The following is a 20,004-nucleotide window of genomic DNA, read 5'->3' as shown; positions in this document are numbered from 1 at the left end:
GCAAGGAAGAGTAAGGAGGTCCTGGAGAGTGAGTATAGAGAGCTTGGTAGGAAGTTGAAAAGCAGGACCTCGAGGGTGGTAATCTCAGGATTGCTACCTGTGCTACATGCCAGTGAGGGTAAGAATAGGATGCTCTGGAGGATGAACAAGTGGCTGAGGAACTGGTGTAGGGGGCAGGGTTTCAGATTTCAGGATCATTGGGACCTCTTCTGGGGCAGGTGGGACCTGTACAAGAGAGAGGGGTTACACTTGAACTACAGGGGGACCAATACCCTTTCAGGGAGGTTTGTTAGTGCTATTGGGGAGGCTTTAAACTAGATTTGCAGGGGGATGGGAACCAGAGTGCCAGAGCTGACAGTGTGGCTGGGGTGAAAATAAATGATGTTAAAAGTTCAAGCAAATCCGCTAATAGAAAGGTTGTGAGTGGTGGTAAAAATCTTCTGAGGTGTATATATTTCAATGCTAGGAGAATTGCGGGGAAGGCGGATGAGTTGAGGGCGTGGATTGACACGTGGAATTATGACGTTATAGCAATTAGTGAAACTTGGCTACAGGAGGGGCAGGACTGGCAGTTTAATATTCCAGGGTTCCGATGTTTCAGATGTGATAGAGGCAGAGGAATGAAAGGTGGGGGGGGTAGCATTTCTTGTCAGGGAAAATGTTACAGCAGTGCTCAGGCAGGACAGATTAGAGGGCTTGTCTACTGAGTCCTTAGGGGTGGAGCTGAGAAACAGGAAAGGTATGGCCACATTAGTGGGATTGTATTACAGACTACCCAATAGTCAACGAGACTTGGAAGAGCAAATCTGCAGAGAGATAGCAGGCAACTGCAGGAAACATGAAGTTGTGATGGTAGGGGATTTTAATTTTCCATGTATTGATTGGGATTCCTATACTGTTAGGGGTCTAGATGGTTTAGAGTTTGTAAAATGTGTTCAGGAAAGTTTTCTAAATCAATATATAGAGGTACCAACTAGAGGGGATGCAATATTGGATCTCCTGTTAGGTAACGAGTTAGGACAAGTGATGGAAGTCTGTGTAGGGGAGCACTTTGGTTCCAGTGATCATAACACCATTAGTTTCAATTTGATCATGAACAAGGATAGATCTGGTCCTAGGGTTGAGGTTCTGAACTGGAAGAAGGCCAAATTTGAAGAAATGAGAAAGGATCTGAAAAGCGTGAATTGGGACAGGTTGTTCTCTGGCAAAGATGTGATTGGTAGGTGGGAAGCCTTCAAAGGAGCAATTTTGAGAGTGCAGAGTCTGTATGTTCCTGTCAGGATTAAAGGCAAAGTAAATAGGAATAAGGAACCTTGGTTCTCAAGGGATATTGCAACTCTGATAAAGAAGAAGAGGGAGTTGTATGAAATGTATAGGAAACAGGGAGTAAATCAGGCGCTTGAGGAGTATAAGAAGTGCAAGAAAATACTTAAGAAAGTAATCAGGAGGGCTAAAAGAAGACATGAGGTTGCCTTGGCAGTCAAAGTGAAGGATAATCCAAAGAGCTTTTACATGTATATTAAGAGCAAAAGGATTGTAAGGGATAAAATTGGTCCTCTTGAAGATCAGAGTGGTCAGCTATGTGCGGAACCAAAGGAAATGGGGGAGATCTTAAATAGGTTTTTTGCGTCTGTATTTACTAAGGAAACTGGCATGAAGTCTATGGAATTAAGGGAATCAAGTAGTGAGATCATGGAACTGTACAGATTGAAAAGGAGGAGCTGCTTGCTGTCTTGAGGAAAATTAAAGTGGATAAATCCCCGGGACCTGACAGGATGTTCCCTCAGACCTTGAAGGAGACTAGTGTTGAAATTGCGGGGGCCCTGGCAGAAATATTTAAAATGTCGCTGTCTACGGGTGAGGTGCTGGAGGATTGGAGGGTGGCTCATGTTGTTCCGTTGTTTAAAAAAGGATCGAAAAGTAATCCGGGAAATTATAGGCCGGTAACTTTAACGTCGGTAGTAGGTAAGTTATTGGAGGGAGTACTAAGAGACAGAATCTACAAGCATTTGGATAGACAGGGACTTATTAGGGAGAGTCAATATGGCTTTGTGCGTGGTAGGTCATGTTTGACCAATCTGTTGGAGTTTTTCGAGGAGGTTACCAGGAAAGTGGATGAAGGGAAGGCAGTGGATGTTGTCTACATGGACTTCAGTAAGGCCTTTGACAAGGTCCCGCATGGGAGGTTAGTTAGAAAAATTCAGTCGCTAGGTATACATGGAGAAGTGGTAAATTGGATTAGACATTGGCTCAATGGAAGAAGCCAAAGGGTGGTAGTAGAGAATTGCTTCTCTGAGGGGAGGCCTGTGACTAGTGGTGTGCCACAGGGATCAGTGCTGGGTCCATTGTTATTTGTCATCTATATCAATGATCTGGATGATAATGTAGTAAATTGGATCAGCAAATTTGCTGATGATACAAAGGTTGGAGGTGTAGTAGACAGTGAGGAAGGCTTTCAGAGCCTGCAGAGGGACTTGGACCAGCTGGAAAAATGGGCTGAAAAATGGCAGATGGAGTTTAATACTGACAAGTGTGAGGTATTGCACGTTGGAAGGACAAACCAATGTAGAACATACAGGGTTAATGGTAAGGCACTGAGGAGTGCAGTGGAACAGAGGGATCTGGGAATACAGATACAAAATTCCCTAAAAGTGGCGTCACAGGTAGATAGGGTCGTAAAGAGAGCTTTTGGTACATTGGCCTTTATTAATCAAAGTATTGAGTATAAGAGCTGGAACGTTATGATGAGGTTGTATAAGGCATTGGTGAGGCCGAATCTGGAGTATTGTGTTCAGTTTTGGTCACCAAATTACAGGAAGGATATAAATAAGGTTGAAAGAGTGCAGAGAAGGTTTACAAGGATGTTGCCAGGACTTGAGAAACTGAGTTACAGAGAAAGGTTGAATAGGTTAGGACTTTATTCCCTGGAGCGTAGAAGAATGAGGGGAGATTTGATAGAGGTATATAAAATTATGATGGGTATAGATAGAGTGAATGCAAGCAGGCTTTTTCCACTGAGGCAAGGGCAGAAAAAAACCAGAGGACATGGGTTAAGGGTGAGGGGGGAAAAGTTTAAAGGGAACACTGGGGGGGGGCTTCTTCACACAGAGAGTGGTGGGAGTATGGAATGAGCTGCCAGACGAGGTGGTAAATGCGGGTTCTTTTTTAACATTTAAGAATAAATTGGACAGATACATGGATGGGAGGTGTATGGAGGGATATGGTCCGTGTGCAGGTCAGTGGGACTAGGCAGAAAATGGTTCGGCACAGCCAAGAAGGGCCAAAAGGCTTGTTTCTGTGCTGTAGTTTCTATGGTATGGTTCTATAAATGCAAGGACGTAGTGCTGAGGCTTTATAAGGCATTGATCAGACCACACTTGGAGTATTGTGAGCAATTTTGGGTCCCTTATCAAAGCAAAGATGTGCTGGCATTGGAGAGGCCAGTAGTAATGAACAGATTTCATCATCACAGAGGCAGAGTGCTGGTGCCAACCCTGAACGTTGGCTGTCCATTTCACTTCACAGGTGCTGCTGAGTTCCTCGAGAGTTTTGCGCTAGCATCTGCTTTTTCTGGTGTGCCTGTGTTATCTTTGCCAGAGTGTGCAGTGTGAACAAGACCCCCTCCCTTCCCATTTGTGTCAGCAAGTCTAATCCATTGAAACAATCTCAGATAGAGTCAGGAGGGTTCTCACCTTCACCCATAAGGAGATGACAAAAACGCCAATGAGAAGCAAAGATTGGAAGTTTGATCACAGTGGCTGACCAAGAGAGAAAGATGGATTACTGTTTCGAATACTTTCCTCTGCTGGGATGGTTTGGCCAAGCTATTTGAAACTGGAGGATTTTCAAGGTCTATCATTTATCAAGCTTCAATGCCCTTTGACATCTCAGCACTAGTCCCCAAACCCTTGGCCCATCTCAATTCCCTAGACTTTACTGGTCACCAAACCCTTGGCCCATCTCAATCCCATAGGCTGTACTGGTCAACAAACAGCTACATCTGAAGTAGCACCAATTTTTTTTAACAATTTGCTTATTACGGTCTTAACTGAAAAAGAATGGAAAGGAGGACGGGGGAAGAGTCTCATATAGAGACACTATGAGATGGATGGAAGGTGACAAGTTTAATGGATATAAATTCTGGGTAAAAGAGATGGTGTGTCTGAAGGACTTCTTGTATTTTTAGTTCATTTTCGGCCAGAATGAAGTTTATTATATCTCAAGAGGAAATGTAATCAATTGTTGCAAGAGTCACACGGGATTGTGTTAAAACAGTGAAAATCAAAGGAAGCTACAGATGTTGGAAATCTGAAATCAAAACAGAAAATGTTGGAATTACTGAGCAGGTCAGGCAGCATCTGTAGAGAGAGAAACAGATTCAATATTTTAGGTTGAGGACCTTCCTTCAGAACCAAACCAGTCGAGTGAAGTATTGAATCACAACCATTCTCCCCACTTTGAATCTTGGGCTTGAATTGGTTTAGCTTGATTAGATGAAGCGTGTCTCATGTTTCAGGCTTTTAATGGCCTGAGACAATATAAATGTGGAACAGTCTTGGGTTATTGGCTGTCTGTCACAACTGCCCATAATTTGATATAAGTTGGCAGTCCCGGTGAACCAAAAAGGATGACTGTTTGAAGAAATGGAAAAGGTATGGTAGGAAATATTAGTCCGATAATAAGGTTAATTGATGTGCAATGTAAAGGAAGCATTATTCTGTAAGTAAATGAGTTGACCTGGGTGCATTCGATGCTGATGTTGGGCTAAGATTTAATTGCACCACAGCAGCACAACAATAGCTGAAGACACACAAACTTTAGAGTTTTATCTGTGTATTTATTTTCCTTCCAGTCTTTGATTTTTGGGTTTCTTTCACTGACAGCTGCCTGATCGCCATGGCATTGAAGAACAGCAAAACAGGTAGCCTGCCGGTCAGTGAGATCTATAGCTTCATGAAGGAACACTTCCCCTACTTCAAGGTGGGAGACTGATACAAGTCCAATCATAAATTCAGTTCATCCTCTCTCTTTGTGTTTGACATTGATCTTTTTTGTTGAAACAGGAAATGCCTTATTCCTTAACTAGTGTCCTTTGCTTAATCAGGATGACCTTTTATTAAAATAAGCAAGATTTTCAGAAGCAGTTAACAATAACTAAATAGATTAAGAGATCAAATACGTCACCGTTACTTGTTAAAAGGAGAATTAGAACATACAATGATCCAAAGAATGTTGCAACACAGGAACAGACCCTGATGCCAGATTGAACTAAACCCACCTGCCTACATATAATCCATATATCTTCATTCCCTGCACATTCGAGTGTCTGCCTAAATGCCCTTAAGCACCACTACTTGTCATCTTCTACCCCTGACAGACCATTCCAGGCACCTACTTCTCTCTACAAAAAAAAACTTATTTCCCACATATGTCCTTTAAACTTTCCCCCTTTTACCTGAAGTTAAGTCTTCAATTACTTGATATTTCTTCTCTGGGGGAGAAAATTCTGGCGACCTGCCCTATATCTGCTTCTCATAATTTTATAAGCCACTGTCAGCTGTCCTCTCAGGGGTTCTTAACCTGTTTTATGCTATGGACCCCTTGGGCAGTCTGGTGAAGCCTATAGACCCCTTTTCAGAAGAATGTATTTAAATATGTTAAATAAAATACATAGGGTTACAAGATAAACCAATTCTATTGAAATACAATTATCAAATTATTAAAAAACTAATTTGTGATATAGTGATATATGTACTTCTTTATTAACATATTAAGTAACAAGACTGTACATTTAAAATATAGGCCAGTTAAAATTTTATTTCATTTCACGGACCCCATGGAATTTACTCATGGACCCCAGATTAAGAACCCCTGGACTAACCGAAGGAAACAGTTTACATTTTTCCAATCTCTCTAATCCGGACAACCTCACCTGCACCCATTCCAAAGCCTCTACACCCATCCTGTAATGAGGTGATCAGAAGTAAAGGGGCAACGAGAGTGGCAACAGTCATTCAGCTTTGAACTTTAACCTTCTGTGGTTTTCTCAGACTGCCCCAGATGGCTGGAAGAATTCGGTGAGACATAATCTCTCCCTGAACAAGTGCTTTGAGAAGGTAGAGAACAAACTGAGTGGCTCGTCGCGTAAAGGATGCCTTTGGGCCCTTAATCCAGCAAAGATAGAAAAAATGGAGGAGGAGATGCAGAAATGGAAACGGAAAGATCTTGCAGCAATCCGAAGGAGCATGGCCAACCCAGGTAAGGGTGACGGAGCGGGGCAGGGAGCTCCTATTTATTCAGTAATCTACTGCACTATGACCAGCTAATGAAGCTATTGAGAAACCATATTTATACCAAAGAAAGTGCTTTCAGAACAGGAGAGAGAATTTTTACTCAAGGACCAGACCTTACCAGCAAGTTTGTGGAGGAACTCAGTGGGTCAGATAGCATCTCTTGAGGGGAATAGATGGTCAATGTTCAAAGATTCATAGGATTCAAAGTATATTTATTATCAAAGTATTTATGCAATATGCAACCGTGAGATTTGTCTTCCCACAGACAGCTATGAAACTAAGAAACACAATGGAACCCATTCAAAATAAACATCAAACACCCAGCAAGCAAAAAAAACAGCAAATCATGCAAATGGTTAAAACTGAGTGAAAATCACAAAATATAAAACGTCAAGCCACAAAATCATTGAAACAGTCTAGGAATGTTCGGTTTATGTTCAGTCTAGGAATGTTCAACGTTCTGGGACAAGGTTCTTCATCTGAACTGGTGAAAGGGCTTGAGCTGAGATATTGCCCGTTTCTCTACACAGAAACTGCCTGACCCAGGGCCCCCAGTAGATTGTTTATCGCCTCAGATTGTAGCAATCTCCCATACCTCTCACAACGATCTGTTTTTCTTGACAGATGAGCTGGACAAATTGATATCTGATCGGCCCGAAAACTGCAGAAGGCCATCAAAGTATTCGGAGAGAGCGATCCACATGACAACACAGGTGCCATCGACACAGGGAAGCATCACAGTGCCACACCTTCCCCAGCAGTCCATTAACACCCTCTCCCTGCACTCCCTGCCGCTGCACCACCAGATCCAGCAGCAACAGACGAGGATTAGCCCTGACTCACCGGCCCCAGCTCAGACCCCTCCTCTCCATGCCATACCAGATCTGAGCCACAGCCCCGTGCAGCACCAGGAAGACAGCAGGGTGGCTTCTGACCTATTCTGCATGAGCACGGATATGAGCACCGATGTCGACGCCTTGGACCCGACCATCATGGACTTTGCTTTGCATGGTGAGTGATCTCTGTAGAGTTCCCAGCCTGGCCTCTAAGGAGTCCTTGGTCCATGGCACGAGAAAAGTTGGGAAAAGAAACGCGAACACGAAATGGCGGAAATACTCAGCGGGTCTGGCAGCACCTTTGGAGGGAGCAAAGCAGTGGTGATTTCAGTCATATTTGGGGGATATCATGGGCTTTAAGCCTTGCAGAGACAGGAAAAGCTGGGAAGGGGAGCAAGAGCGAAGCAAATGTCTGTAGGAGGGTAGAAGAAGTAAATTACACAAAAGATGAGGTTTATTTTCTTGTAAACCAAGATATGTCTCTAGGGGATCTGCAGGGGAATGGCTGGAAACTGCTGAGCTCAAGTTCTGAGCCTGGGACGCTGTAATGTGTTGAATCTCGAGCTGAGTTATTTATTGATATTTGAACTTGAGCCCTCATTAACTGCTAAATGCAACTGATAAATATAAGAGTTTCTGCAGATGCTGAAGACCTTGAGCAACACACAGAAAATACTCTGCAGGTCATGCAGCGTCTGTGGAGGAAATGAACAGTTTAGAGTGAGACCCTCCATTGTCCTGATGAAGGATCTTGGTCCAAAACATCAACTGTTTATTCCCCTCCATAGATACTGTCTGACTTGCTGAGTTCCTTCAGCATTTTGTGTGTGTGCAGCTAAATGCTAATATTGACAACATATAGAACTAGGGACCACTATTTATATTTTAAAAAAGTATTGTCATTTAAGACAGATAAAACAATATTTTTTTCTCTCCCGGTGAGTTGAGGCTCTGGAACACTCCCTGAAAGGGCAGTGGATGCAGAGTCTTTGAACATTTTAAGCTAAAGGTAGATAGATTCTTGGTAAACGAGGGAGTTTCCTGGTGGTAGATGGGAACACAGCGTCAAGGTTACAAACAGTTGAGACATTATCTTTGGGAGGCAGTGTAAAGTTACTTACTCCTGCTCTTAGTACACATACACTACAATAATTCTTATGTTGCAATTCCCTTTGATCAGAAGTTTAATAACTACGGCAATTTTCAGCAGATTTAGTATGAGCATGAGTTGTGTTGTTCTCCGATCTTGGCAATTCATTCTCAAACCTTTCAATACCATACGAGGAGACATTATCAGTGCACTGTTAATTTTTAGTATGACCTTGTCAATGTGCTTTTCCCTTGTTAAGACAAACCTAAATCTTTATGCTCTTTCAACCAACTTTCTCTGACAGGAAACCTATGGGAAGAAATGAAAGATGAGAGTTTTAACCTGGACACACTTGGCACATTTAGTACATCCCCACTCCGTCTCTCGGACTCTCCCCTAGGAACGGTGAGCCTCACTCCTGTATCCGGTGGGAGTGAGAATTCTTTCTCTGACCTGCAGGTGACTGGTCTCTATACCACCTATGCCAGCTTGGAGACCGTGCCAACTCAGTACCTGAATTCACAAGGGAACAAACCAATAGCGTTGCAGTGAAGAAGAGTTGTTCCTAACTGCCAGGAATTATTGATAACAAGTTGCTCAGTCAACAGATATTTATCAGAAAGAGTTCCCATGCCTGTCTTTGAGAATTAGGCATGCATAGCATTGTAGTTTTCAATGGTTTGGCTATCTTATTTCGACTTCTGAAACAACACTGTATGGAATGTGCAAGATCTAGGAACTTAAATGTAGCACTGAGCATGAAAATGACATTACCTGCAACGGATGCACCTGGAGAGATCCAGACCATTCTCATTGAGTAAAGGAGAAATATTTGTGAAAAAAATATATTGATTAGCTGAAATATAATAGCACTGATATGAGATGGAAGAACAAAGAAGAGTTTCTTAATAAAACAAATTAAATGTATGAATTTTTAGCATAGTTTACATCTCAATGAAACATTTCCCTATTCAGCCTGTAAGAAAGTGATATTGTACTTCAGAGTGAGGTCCAATATGATGGAAGGACAGCATTCATTCAATATAAGACCTAGATTTTGACGATGTATTTGGGCTCAAGCTTATTTTTTGTTTTCTTATGGAAGAATCCTTGTGTTTTTAAATGATGAACTCAACTGACTAGAAGTATGTTTGAGTAACGACCAAGTAAAAAGGTGAGCTTGAGCAGAGATACAGAACCTTCATCTCTAATTCATGGATGATGAACAATCCCTTCAATGAATTTACTTCACTGTTCCAAATTTGAAATCCTCTTGCAATAATATCAAGGAGAGTATGTAGGCAGATACTTCAAAGGAGATGTGTTTGAGGTTGATTAACATACATGTACAGTACTTGGAGGATGACAGCAGCTTACCCACGAGATACAATGGAAGCAAAACAAAACCAACACTGAATGCTCATAATTGGACCTTAATAATGGCTTTTAAATTAGTAGGTGCTAGTATTGCAAATGTTTTTTTTTGCTTTGTAAATGTTCTGTGCCGTGTGATAGCTCAGTACAGTGGAATGTGTCAGTGCTGTTGTGATAGACAGTATTACTGTATACTGTTTGTATATTTGTTTTATTTATATTTATTGTTTTAAGGATAAGTGATAATCTGCTTCATTTGAACTAAGCACTGTTTACAAGAATATTTCTTAAAATGTACATTGTTTCCACTTGTTGGCTGTTCTTTTGTTTAAAAAGTATTTTTTTAAAGCAACCGATGCAAAGGTGTTAGTTTCTTAATCCTGGGATCGTCCATGTGAATAATTGGCAAGCAGTGTCTGTATTACCTGAAGTCTGTCTTTCTAACATGGTTTCTTATTAGGGACAATCCTACATTACAGGGGCTACTCTCTGCAAGAATTAACAAGATCAAGAGATATCAATGTACCACTGGGACATTCAAATTTCTCAGAGTTTTGAGAAAGGCACAGTTTGATGCTTTTGCATTGACACTCTGATATACTCCTGATGATAACTGCCACGTGCAGAAATGATTTTCATAAATGTAATCATCTTCTTTCTACAGCTAACTCAAATATCAAGATGCTTTCATGTCAGGGTGAGATACCATATATTCTAGGCAGTCTCTAGAGTAGGTTACATGGTCAGCACAACATTATGGGCTGAAGGGCCTGTAATGTGCTGTAAGTTTCTATGTTCTACATCAAAATAATTGGAAAACATATCAGAATTAGTTAACTCTTCTAAAATATGCTGAATTTAACATTTATCTAAAATAAAGATATTAATATTTACCTTGTTTATAGAAGTTTCCCAGAAAAAAGCCTTTCTTTTTCAAATTCAGTCACAATATAAAATAAAATATAATTTGCTGTGTATGAAGAAACTGGGAATCTTTATCAGACTTGAGTTGCTGAATTGCACTGATCCCCAATCTTGATAATTCAAAAAAACCACTAACAATAGAGTTTTATTGCATCTCTTAAGAGAAATGAGTTAGTGGTGCTTTTGGCATATATACTCTCTAATTGATTGATATAAATTGGAAGAAAGCATAACTTCAAAAGATTCATTATAAATCTTAGTTGTAAATCAGCTTTTCGTAAGTATATTCTTCGTAAAGTGTACTTTCATATGAGCCAGCAAGTGGAGACCACAGATATAATATTCCTTGAAAAAGTAATTAATTGAATACCAATTGAGTTTTATCTGTGAGGCTGTGGGGATGAAGGAAATATTTTAAGATTTTTCCTTCTCACCTAGCTTCAAATCAGTTGGGAATTTTTAACTAGAATGTAATGAAGTTGTTTATGTAAAATGTGTTAGGTATATGAATAAATATTTAAGTTAGAATTGGTCCTGTTGGGTTTATTAAACCTCATCCAAGTACCTTAAATATGCAATTCTAATAACTATTTTCTGTATTGTATGTTACTGTAGTACTCCTTCCCATCAGGTTTAAGGTAAAGACCAGGCACACTTTGCCTCTCTTCTGTTTCTTGTGTAAAAATGTTACCAATGTTTAAAATGTGAACAATATCACACTGAGACCTACTGACTTTCCTCTGCCTTGGGACACTAAGTATAGAAATGTTTGTCATTGACATTCAGTGGGAAAAAAGCACGTGTTTCCTGCATCTCAACAAGAGCAATTTGATCACTATGAAAGCAAACTGCAGCAAAGCTCAATCTTAGTATCTCTCACGCACTGTTATACCCAAGTGTACTACAGCAACACTTTTACAAACTATTTTACGTCTTTAAAGCAACTTATATTGTTTAAATTACATTGTGTTCCAAGTTCTTTAGCAAGCCTAAAGGTAAGATTAATGGTGTCCTTAATCAGTGCCATTCAATAGGTGCACAGTACCTCCAATAGGCAGAAAGCAATCCTTTCAATAGTGAGTCAAATGCAGCCAGTAGGGATCATAACTGTATTTAAGTGAGTTGCGATTCCTTTCCAAGAAAGAACAAGGCACTTTAAGAACATAGATTCATCTCACAAAACTATGTTCCATTCGAGAAAGTGTCTTCAGATAGCCATGTTACTCCAACAGAATTTCTTTTTCAGGAATTACTCATCCTCTAGCTTTTTCAGTTTTAGAAGTATGCATTGGTATCCTAGTTTCAAAGATTCAAAGTATATTTAGTATCGAAGTGTGTATACAGAATACAACCCTGAGGTTCATCCCCCATCCCCCCGACAGCCACAAAACAAACAAACAGCACGGAACAGCTCAAGCAAATATCAAACAGCCAGTGCACAAACAATGAACAAATTGCACAAATGGCAAAAAGCAAACAAATACAAATTCCGTACATTAGCATTGCTTAGGACGATGCATACCCCAGAGCTGTAGCAAACTGAGAGGCAAAGAGTGTACTACATTTACAGGAAGAGGAAAAAGTGTCAACTCCATCTGACTTGCACCATTCTTCTATGCTCTTGCTTCCCTCACTACTTTATTGAGCCAAATCAGTGTTTCTTCTAATGCTGAGCATTATATGGTTATCCCATTTATTCAGAAACTTAGTCACTAGAAAGTGAATAAACATATAATGACTAAGTTTCAGTCAGTACAGGGTTCACCTGTGGCCATTTCCCTCAGCGACAAGTATACACCTCTGGACATGGCTGTGTGCGAGGGGTGGGGATAGCCTATCAGGGCACAGCAGCAGCAGCCAGGCCAGTGGCACTGAGGCTCAGCTGCGAAAGAGAAACGCGGGCAGTGTAGTTCCTTCCAGGTGCTACGGCCCAGGAGGTCTCAGAGCAGCTGCAGAAGATGCGCAAGAGGGAGGGTGAGCAGCCCGAGGTCGTGGTGCACACTGGTACAAATGACATAGATAGACAGGGCAAAGAGGTCCTGTACATTGAGTACAGGGAGTTGGGTAAGAGGCTGAAAAACTGGCCCTCCTATGTGGTCATCTCCGGATTACTCCCAGCGCCATATGCCAGTCAGAGCAGGAGTGGGATGATAGTACAGATGAATGAGTGGCTGAGGAAATGGTGCAGGGGGCAGGGTTTCAGATTTCTGGATCATTCAGATCTTTTCTGGGGAAGGTGAGAACTGTGCAAAGAGAAAGAGTTACACCTGAACCCGAGGGAGACCAGTATCCTTGTGGACAGGTTTGCTAGAGCTGTTGGGGAGGGTTTAAATTAAGTTGGCAGGGGAGTGACAGGGCTGAGGTTGGGGCATTGGTGTATACAAGTTGATGTGGTGTGTCGGGAGACTGAGGAAGGACAGGCAGATGATAGGGCGAAAACTGAAGTCAGTGGGATGAGCTGAAGTGTAACATGGGCAAAATCGAAAACGGTGATGGATACAGGACTGCAGATGGTATTTTTGAATGCACACAGTATACGGAATAAGATAAATAATCTTGTAGAGTATTTAGAGATTGGCAGGATTGATGTTGTGGGCATCTCTCAGTTGTGGCTGAAAGAAGATCACAGTTGGGAGCTTAACATCCAAGGATACACATTGTATCGAAAGGAAGGCTGGTAGGCAGAGGAGATGGCTTGGCTCTGTTGATAAAAAATGAAATCAAATCCTCAGAAAGATGTGACATAGGATGGGAAGATGGAGAGTCCTTGTAGGTAGAGTTAAGAAACTGCAAGATTAAAAAGACTGTGATTGGAGTATTATACAGGCCTCTGAACAATAGCCAGGATGTGGGATGCAAATTGCAATGGGAGATAGAAAAGGCATCCAAAGAGGGCAACGTTGCAATAGTAATCGGGGATTTCAATATGCAGGTAGACTGGGAAAATTAGGTTGGTGCTGGATCCCAAGTGAGGAAATTTGTAGACTACCTAAGAGATGACCTTTTAGAACAGTTTGTGGTTGAACCGACTAGGGAAAGGAAATTCTGGATTGGATGTTATGTAATGAACCAGATTTAATTAGGGAGCTTAAGGTAAAGGGACCCTTAGGAGGCTGTGATCATAATACGATACAATTCATATTGCAATTTGAGAAGGAGAGCGTAAGTTCAGGTGTATCCATATTATTATAGAGCAAAGGGAATTACAGAGGCACAAAAGAGAAGTCAAATTTGATTGGAAAGGGATACTAACAGGGATAACATCAGAACAGCAATGGCTGGAGTTTCTACAGCAAACTTGGAAGGCACAGGAAGGATACATCCCAAAGATGAAGAAGTACTCTAAGGGGAGTATGAGGCAACTGTGGCTGGCAAGGGAAGTTAAAGACAGCATAAAAGCAAAACTTAATGGGAAAACTTGAAGGTTTGGGAAGCTTTTAAAAACCAGCAGAGGGCATCTAAAAAAAAACATAAGGAGAGAAAAGATGAGATATGAAGGTAAGCTAGCGAATAACATCAAAGAGGATACCAAAAGTTTTTTCAGATATATAAAGAGGAAATGAGAGGTGAGAATGGACACTGGGCCACAGGAAAATGTGGCTGGAGAGGTAGTAATGGGGAATAAAGAAATGGCAGAGGAACTGAGTAAGTATTTTGCACCAGTCTTCTCTGTGGAAGACACTAGCAGTATGCCAGAAGTTCAAGTGTCAGGGGACAGGAGTGAGTGTAGTTGCCATTACCAAAAAGAAGGTGCTTGAGAAATTGAAAGGTCAGAAGGTAGATAAGTCACCTGGACAAGCCAGACTATACTCTAATGTTCTGAAAGAAGTAGCTGAAGAGATTGTGGATCTTTCAAGAATCTGGAATGGTTCCAGAGAACTGGAAAATTGCAAATATCACTCACTGTTTAAGAAAGGAGGGAGGCAGAAGAAAGGAAATCACAAACAAGAGAAAATGTGCAGATGCTGGAAATCCAAGTAACACATACAAAATGCTAGAGGAACTCAGCAGATCAGGTGGCAATTATATTCCTGAATCACTGACTGAATCTCTAAATGAAGGTTAGCATTCATTTTGAGAGGACTAGAATATAAGAGCAAGGATGTGATGCTGAGGCTTTATGAGACATTGGGCAGACTGCATTTGCAGTATTGTGTGCAGTTTGGGCCCCTTATGTAAAAGAAATGTAGACGTTGGAGAGTGTGCAGAAGAGATTCATCAGAATGATTCAGGAAGTGAAAGGGTTAATATGAGGAGCGTTGTACTCAGTGGAGTTTAGAAGAATGGCGGGGGTGGGGGGAAGGGTCTCATTGAAACCTATTGAATGTTGAAAAGTCTAGGTAGAGTGGATGTGGAGAGGATGTTTCCTACAGTAGGTGAGTCTAGGACTAGAGGGCGCAACCTCAGAATAGAGGAGTGTCCTTTAAGAACAGAGATGAGAAGGAATTTCTTTAGCCAGATGGTGGTGAATCTGTGGAATTCATTGTCAGAGACTAATGTGGAGGCCAAATCATTTAAAAGAGAGTTTAGTACGTTCTTGGTTAGGCAGGGCATCAAAGGTTACATGGAGAAAGTAAGAGAATGGGGTTGAGATGGATTATAAATCAGCCATGATGGAACAGCAGAGCAGACTCGATGGGCCAAATGGCCTAATTCTGCTCCTATGTCTTATGGTCTAAAATTGCTGGAAACTCTTAATGGTGTACCCCATAACTGGAACGGCTTCAATAAATAGAACCAACGTTCCTGGTTAAGTGGAGGAGCTATACATTTTATAGTTTTCACTTTTGTTCTAGCTCCATAAATACTATTGCAAATAGGCTATTTCCATTCAGGCATGTTAAGGCTTTATTGAGAGGTGTTTGGGTTAAAGTTTCTTCATTCATTGCTCCTCAACCAAATCCATTCATTTGTACCATATACCGTTGAAGTCAGAAGTTTACATACACCATAGCCAAATTCATTTAAACTCAGTTTTTCACAATTCCTGACATTTAATCCGAGAAGACATTCCCTGCCTTAGGTCAGTTAGGATCATTACTTTACTTTAAGAATGTGAAATGTTAGAATAACAGTAGAGAGAATGATTTATTTCAGCTTTTACTTCTTTCATCACTTTCTCAGTGGGTCAGACACATACACTTTTGTTAGTATTTGGTAGCATTGCCTTTAAATTGTTTAACTTGGGTCAGACATTTTGGGTAGCCTTCCACAAGCTTCTCACAGTAAGTTCCTGGAATTTTGTTTTATTCCTCCAGACAGAACTGGTGTAACTGAGTCAGGTTTGTAGGCCTCCTTGCTCGCACATGCTTTTTCAGTTCTGCCCACAAATTTTCTATCAGATTGCGGTCAGGGCCACTCCAATACCTTGACTTTGTTGTCCTTAAGCAAATTTGGCACAACTTTGGAGGTATGCTTGGTCATTGTCCATTTGGAAGACCCATTTGCGACCGAGCTTTAACTTCCCGGCTGATATCTTGAGATTTGCTTCAATATATCCACATATTTTTCCTTCCTCATGATGCCATCTATTTTGTGAAGTGCACCAGTCCCTCCTGCAGCAAAGCACCCGCACAACATGATGCTGCCACCCCCATGCTTCACGGTTGGGATGGTGTTCTTCGGCTTGCAAGCCTCATCCTTTTTCCTCCAAACATAACGATGGTCATAATGGCCAAACAGTTCAATTTTTATTTCATCAGACCAGAGGACATTTCTCCAAAAAGTAAGATCTTTGTCCCCATGTGCACTTGCAAACTGTAGTCTGGCTTTTTTATGGCGGTTTTAGAGTAGTGGCTTCTTCCTTGCTGAGCAGCCTTTCGGGTTATGTCGATATAGGACTCGTTTTACTGTGGATATAGATACTTGTCTACCTGTTTCCTCCAGCATCTTCACAAGGTCCTTTGCTGCTGTTCTGGGATTGATTTGCACTTTTCACGCCAAAGTACGTTCATCTCTAGGAGACAGAATGCGTCTCCTTCCTGATCAATATGACGGCTGCGTGGTCCCATGGTGTTTCTACTTTCGTACTATTGTTTGTACAGATGAACGTGGTACCTTCAGGTGTTTGGAAATTGCTCCCAAGGATGAACCAGACTTGACATCATTTTCTGACCTCAATCTGATAGAACATTTGTGGGCAGAACTGAAAAAGCATGTGCAAGCAAGGAGGCCTACAAACCTGACTCAGTTACACCAGTTCTGTCTGGAGGAATGCAACAAAATTCCAGCAACTTACTGTGAGAAGCTTGTGGAAGGCAACCCAAAACGTTTGACCCAAGTTAAAGAATTTAAAGGCAATGCTACCAAATACTAACAAAGTGTATGTAAACTTCTGACCCACTGGGAAAGTGATGAAAGAAATAAAAGCTGAAATAAATCATTCTCTCTACTATTATTCTGACATTTCACATTCTTAAAATAAATTAGTTATCCTAACTGACCTAAGACAGGTAATGTTTTCTAGGATTAAATGTCAGGAATTGTGAAAAATGGAGTTTAACTGTATTTGGCTAAGGTGTACGTAAACTTCTGACTTCAACTGTATCAAAGACCGCAATGTCTCCTCAAATACAAGACTCACACACTATTGAAGACCACAGTTTTAACTATGATAATGGAAGGGCCTTTACAACAATTCACTATTTTCAGCATCAGATTAGTTCACTGATAGGAGTACTGTGACAGATTAGAAGTGATTTTTAAACCTTATACAACTGCACAAATACATAGAAAGCCGATTTAAAAGATCTCAAAATTAAAGCATGCTTAATTTATTTATTGAAACTTAGTACTACATTGTCTTTTCCCTCAGTCTTTAAGAATTTAAAACAAACCCCTGTGCCACAATCCTGAACATTGCTTAAATGCATTCAGATACAATCTCATTGAACAGTTATGTTTACTCAGGATAACAATATACCTGCTTAGCGCTCCACCTCCAATCAGGGTCACGTGAAGCCACGGGAGCAGGTGGTGGATGGTCGTATGAGCAGCTGGTGCATATCACAAGTCCTGGTTATGTGACTACTGATGCCAGTCAGACAATCTTTGAAGAGTATTGATAATGTCTGGGGTCACCCGTCTTGTAAAAGCACTGCCCAGAAGAAACCAATAGCAAACAACTTCTGTAGAAAAATTTGCCAAGAACACTCATGGTCAAGACTATGATCGCCCACGCAATATGACACAGCACCACATATAATGATGATGATGAATAATGTTAGAAATGGGTAATTCAATTTGCCTCAGAGTTAAGAATGATGTTTTTGAGGAATGAAGAGTCTTTTTGCTTTCCTGCTGTAGGAAGGCAGTGCATCCCCTGGTTGAATATATGGGGGTGAAGGATGGTAGGGAATATGCAAATATGAGGGGAAATGAAACTTTCAGGAGTGCATTCAACCAGGAAAGGAAACCACATTATCATTAGATCATCCCAGGTGTTCTGTTGAACAATCAACATCATTCTCACACACTAATGCTGAGTTTGCTATGCATCAGGCTGCAAGGCTCCCACAATCCACATCAATATTGCTGAGGTTTTATTTTGGGAAGGAAAAAATGCTATGAGAATAGTTAATTATTTTCCAAATGTCAAGAAAAATGTTGCTGAAACTGAAAATATGAACACAAAGCAAAATTAAGCCAAGAATTTCCTAAATGAGATGCAATTACAGTGCTATTGAGAACACCAAACGGAAGAGACTAATACAGTGACAGGTGACTACTGGAAAACAATCTTCACACCGGTTCACATTTCTGCTGACTGCCATATAATTTTAATTATTGGTCTTCCTTTGGTTCAGTGCCATGAAAATCAGATTCTCACAATTATCTCCCTTAAGTGTCACATGATCTGTGACCATGGTGGAGCGCATGAACAAGACAATCTTATCCTTAGATATAAATTTCTTATAGGGATCATGAGACCTTATTCAAAAGTGCATAACTTCAAAATGGTGATTTTAGGGTTATGCAGTTCAATATATTATTGTCTGACAAACCAAGATTATTTAATTGTATGATATTTTATTATCTCATTTATAAGAATGAGGCTGCTTAACTTTCATATACAAAATAGATGTATACAGATAGAGTTTCTTCATGTCCATCATACTTCTAAACTAGGAATAGACAAATGTAGGTCCCCTGCAGACAGAAACAGGTGAATTGATTATGGGGAGCAAGGACATGGCAGACCAATTGAATAATTACTTTGGTTCTGTCTTCACTAAGGAGGACATAAATAATCTTCCAGAAATAGTAAGGGACAGAGGGTCCAGTGAGATGGAGGAACTGTGCGAAATACATGTTAGTAGGGAAGTGGTGTTAGGTAAATTGAAGGAATTAAAGGCAGATAAATCCCCAGGGCCAGATGGTCTGCATCCCAGAGTGCTTAAGGAAGTAGTCCAAGAAATAGTGGATGCATTAGTGATAATTTTTCAAAACTCGGTAGATTCTGGACTAGTTCCTGAGGGTGGCTAATGTAACCCCACTTTTTAAAAAAGGAGGGAGAGAGAAACCGGGGAATTATAAACCGGTTAGCCTAACGTCGGTGGTGGGGAAACTGCTGGAGTCAGTTATCAAGGATGTGATAACAGCACATTTGGAAAGCGGTGAAATGATCGGACAAAGTCAGCATGGATTTGTGAAAGGAAAATCATGTCTGACGAATCTCATAGAATTCTTTGAGGATGTAACTAGTAGAGTGGATAGGGGAGAACCAGTGGATGTGGTATATTTGGATTTTCAAAAGGCTTTTGACAAGATCCCACACAGGAGATTAGTGTGGAAACTTAAAGCACACGGTATTGGGGGTAAGGTATTGGTGTGGGTGGAGAATTGGTTAGCAGACAGGAAGCAAAGAGTGGGAATAAATGGGACCTTTTCAGAATGGCAGGCGGTGACTAGTGGGGTACCGCAAGGCTCAGTGCTGGGACCCCAGTTGTTTACAATATATATTAATGACTTGGATGAGGGAATTAAATGCAGTATCTCCAAGTTTGCGGATGACACGAAGCTGGGTGGCAGTGTTAGCAGTGAGGAGGATGCTAAGAGGATGCAGGGTGACTTGGATAGGTTGGGTGAGTGGGCAAACTCATGGCAGATGCAATTTAATGTGGATAAATGTGAAGTTATCCACTTTGGTGGCAAAAATAGGAAAACAGATTATTATCTGAATGGTGGCCGATTAAGAAAAGGGGAGGTGCAACGAGACCTGGGTGTCATTATACACCAGTCATTGAAAGTGGGCATGCAGGTACAGCAGGCGGTGAAAAAGGCGAATGGTATGCTGCCATTTATAGCGAGAGGATTCGAGTACAGGAGCAGGGAGGTACTACTGCAGTTGTACAAGGCCTTGGTGAGACCACACCTGGAGTATTGTGTGCAGTTTTGGTCCCCTAATCTGAGGAAAGACATCTTTGCCATAGAGGGAGTACAAAGAAGGTTCACCAGATTGATTCCTGGGATGGCAGGACTTTCATAT

General features: G+C 41.1%; 1 protein-coding gene across 3 annotated transcripts in view; it reads left to right on the top strand.

Annotated features, from left to right (window-relative positions):
- foxn4 (forkhead box N4) overlaps nt 1-14,087 on the top strand; it is a 63,945-nt gene extending 49,858 nt beyond the window's left edge. For all 3 annotated transcript variants that reach the window (XM_063034195.1, XM_063034194.1, XM_063034193.1), the window contains 4 exons: nt 4,884-4,980; nt 6,051-6,258; nt 6,918-7,304; nt 8,524-14,087. In XM_063034195.1, the coding sequence (XP_062890265.1) occupies nt 4,884-4,980; nt 6,051-6,258; nt 6,918-7,304; nt 8,524-8,771 (940 nt within the window). In that variant the 3' untranslated portion in view covers nt 8,772-14,087. The remainder of the gene's footprint in view (nt 1-4,883; nt 4,981-6,050; nt 6,259-6,917; nt 7,305-8,523) is intronic.
- Nucleotides 14,088-20,004: the final 5,917 nt, after the last annotated feature.

Source organism: Mobula hypostoma, chromosome 27 (assembly GCF_963921235.1).
Source record: "Mobula hypostoma chromosome 27, sMobHyp1.1, whole genome shotgun sequence".
Lineage (NCBI taxonomy): Eukaryota > Metazoa > Chordata > Chondrichthyes > Myliobatiformes > Myliobatidae > Mobula > Mobula hypostoma.
This window is presented reverse-complemented; position numbering and strand designations above follow the sequence as displayed.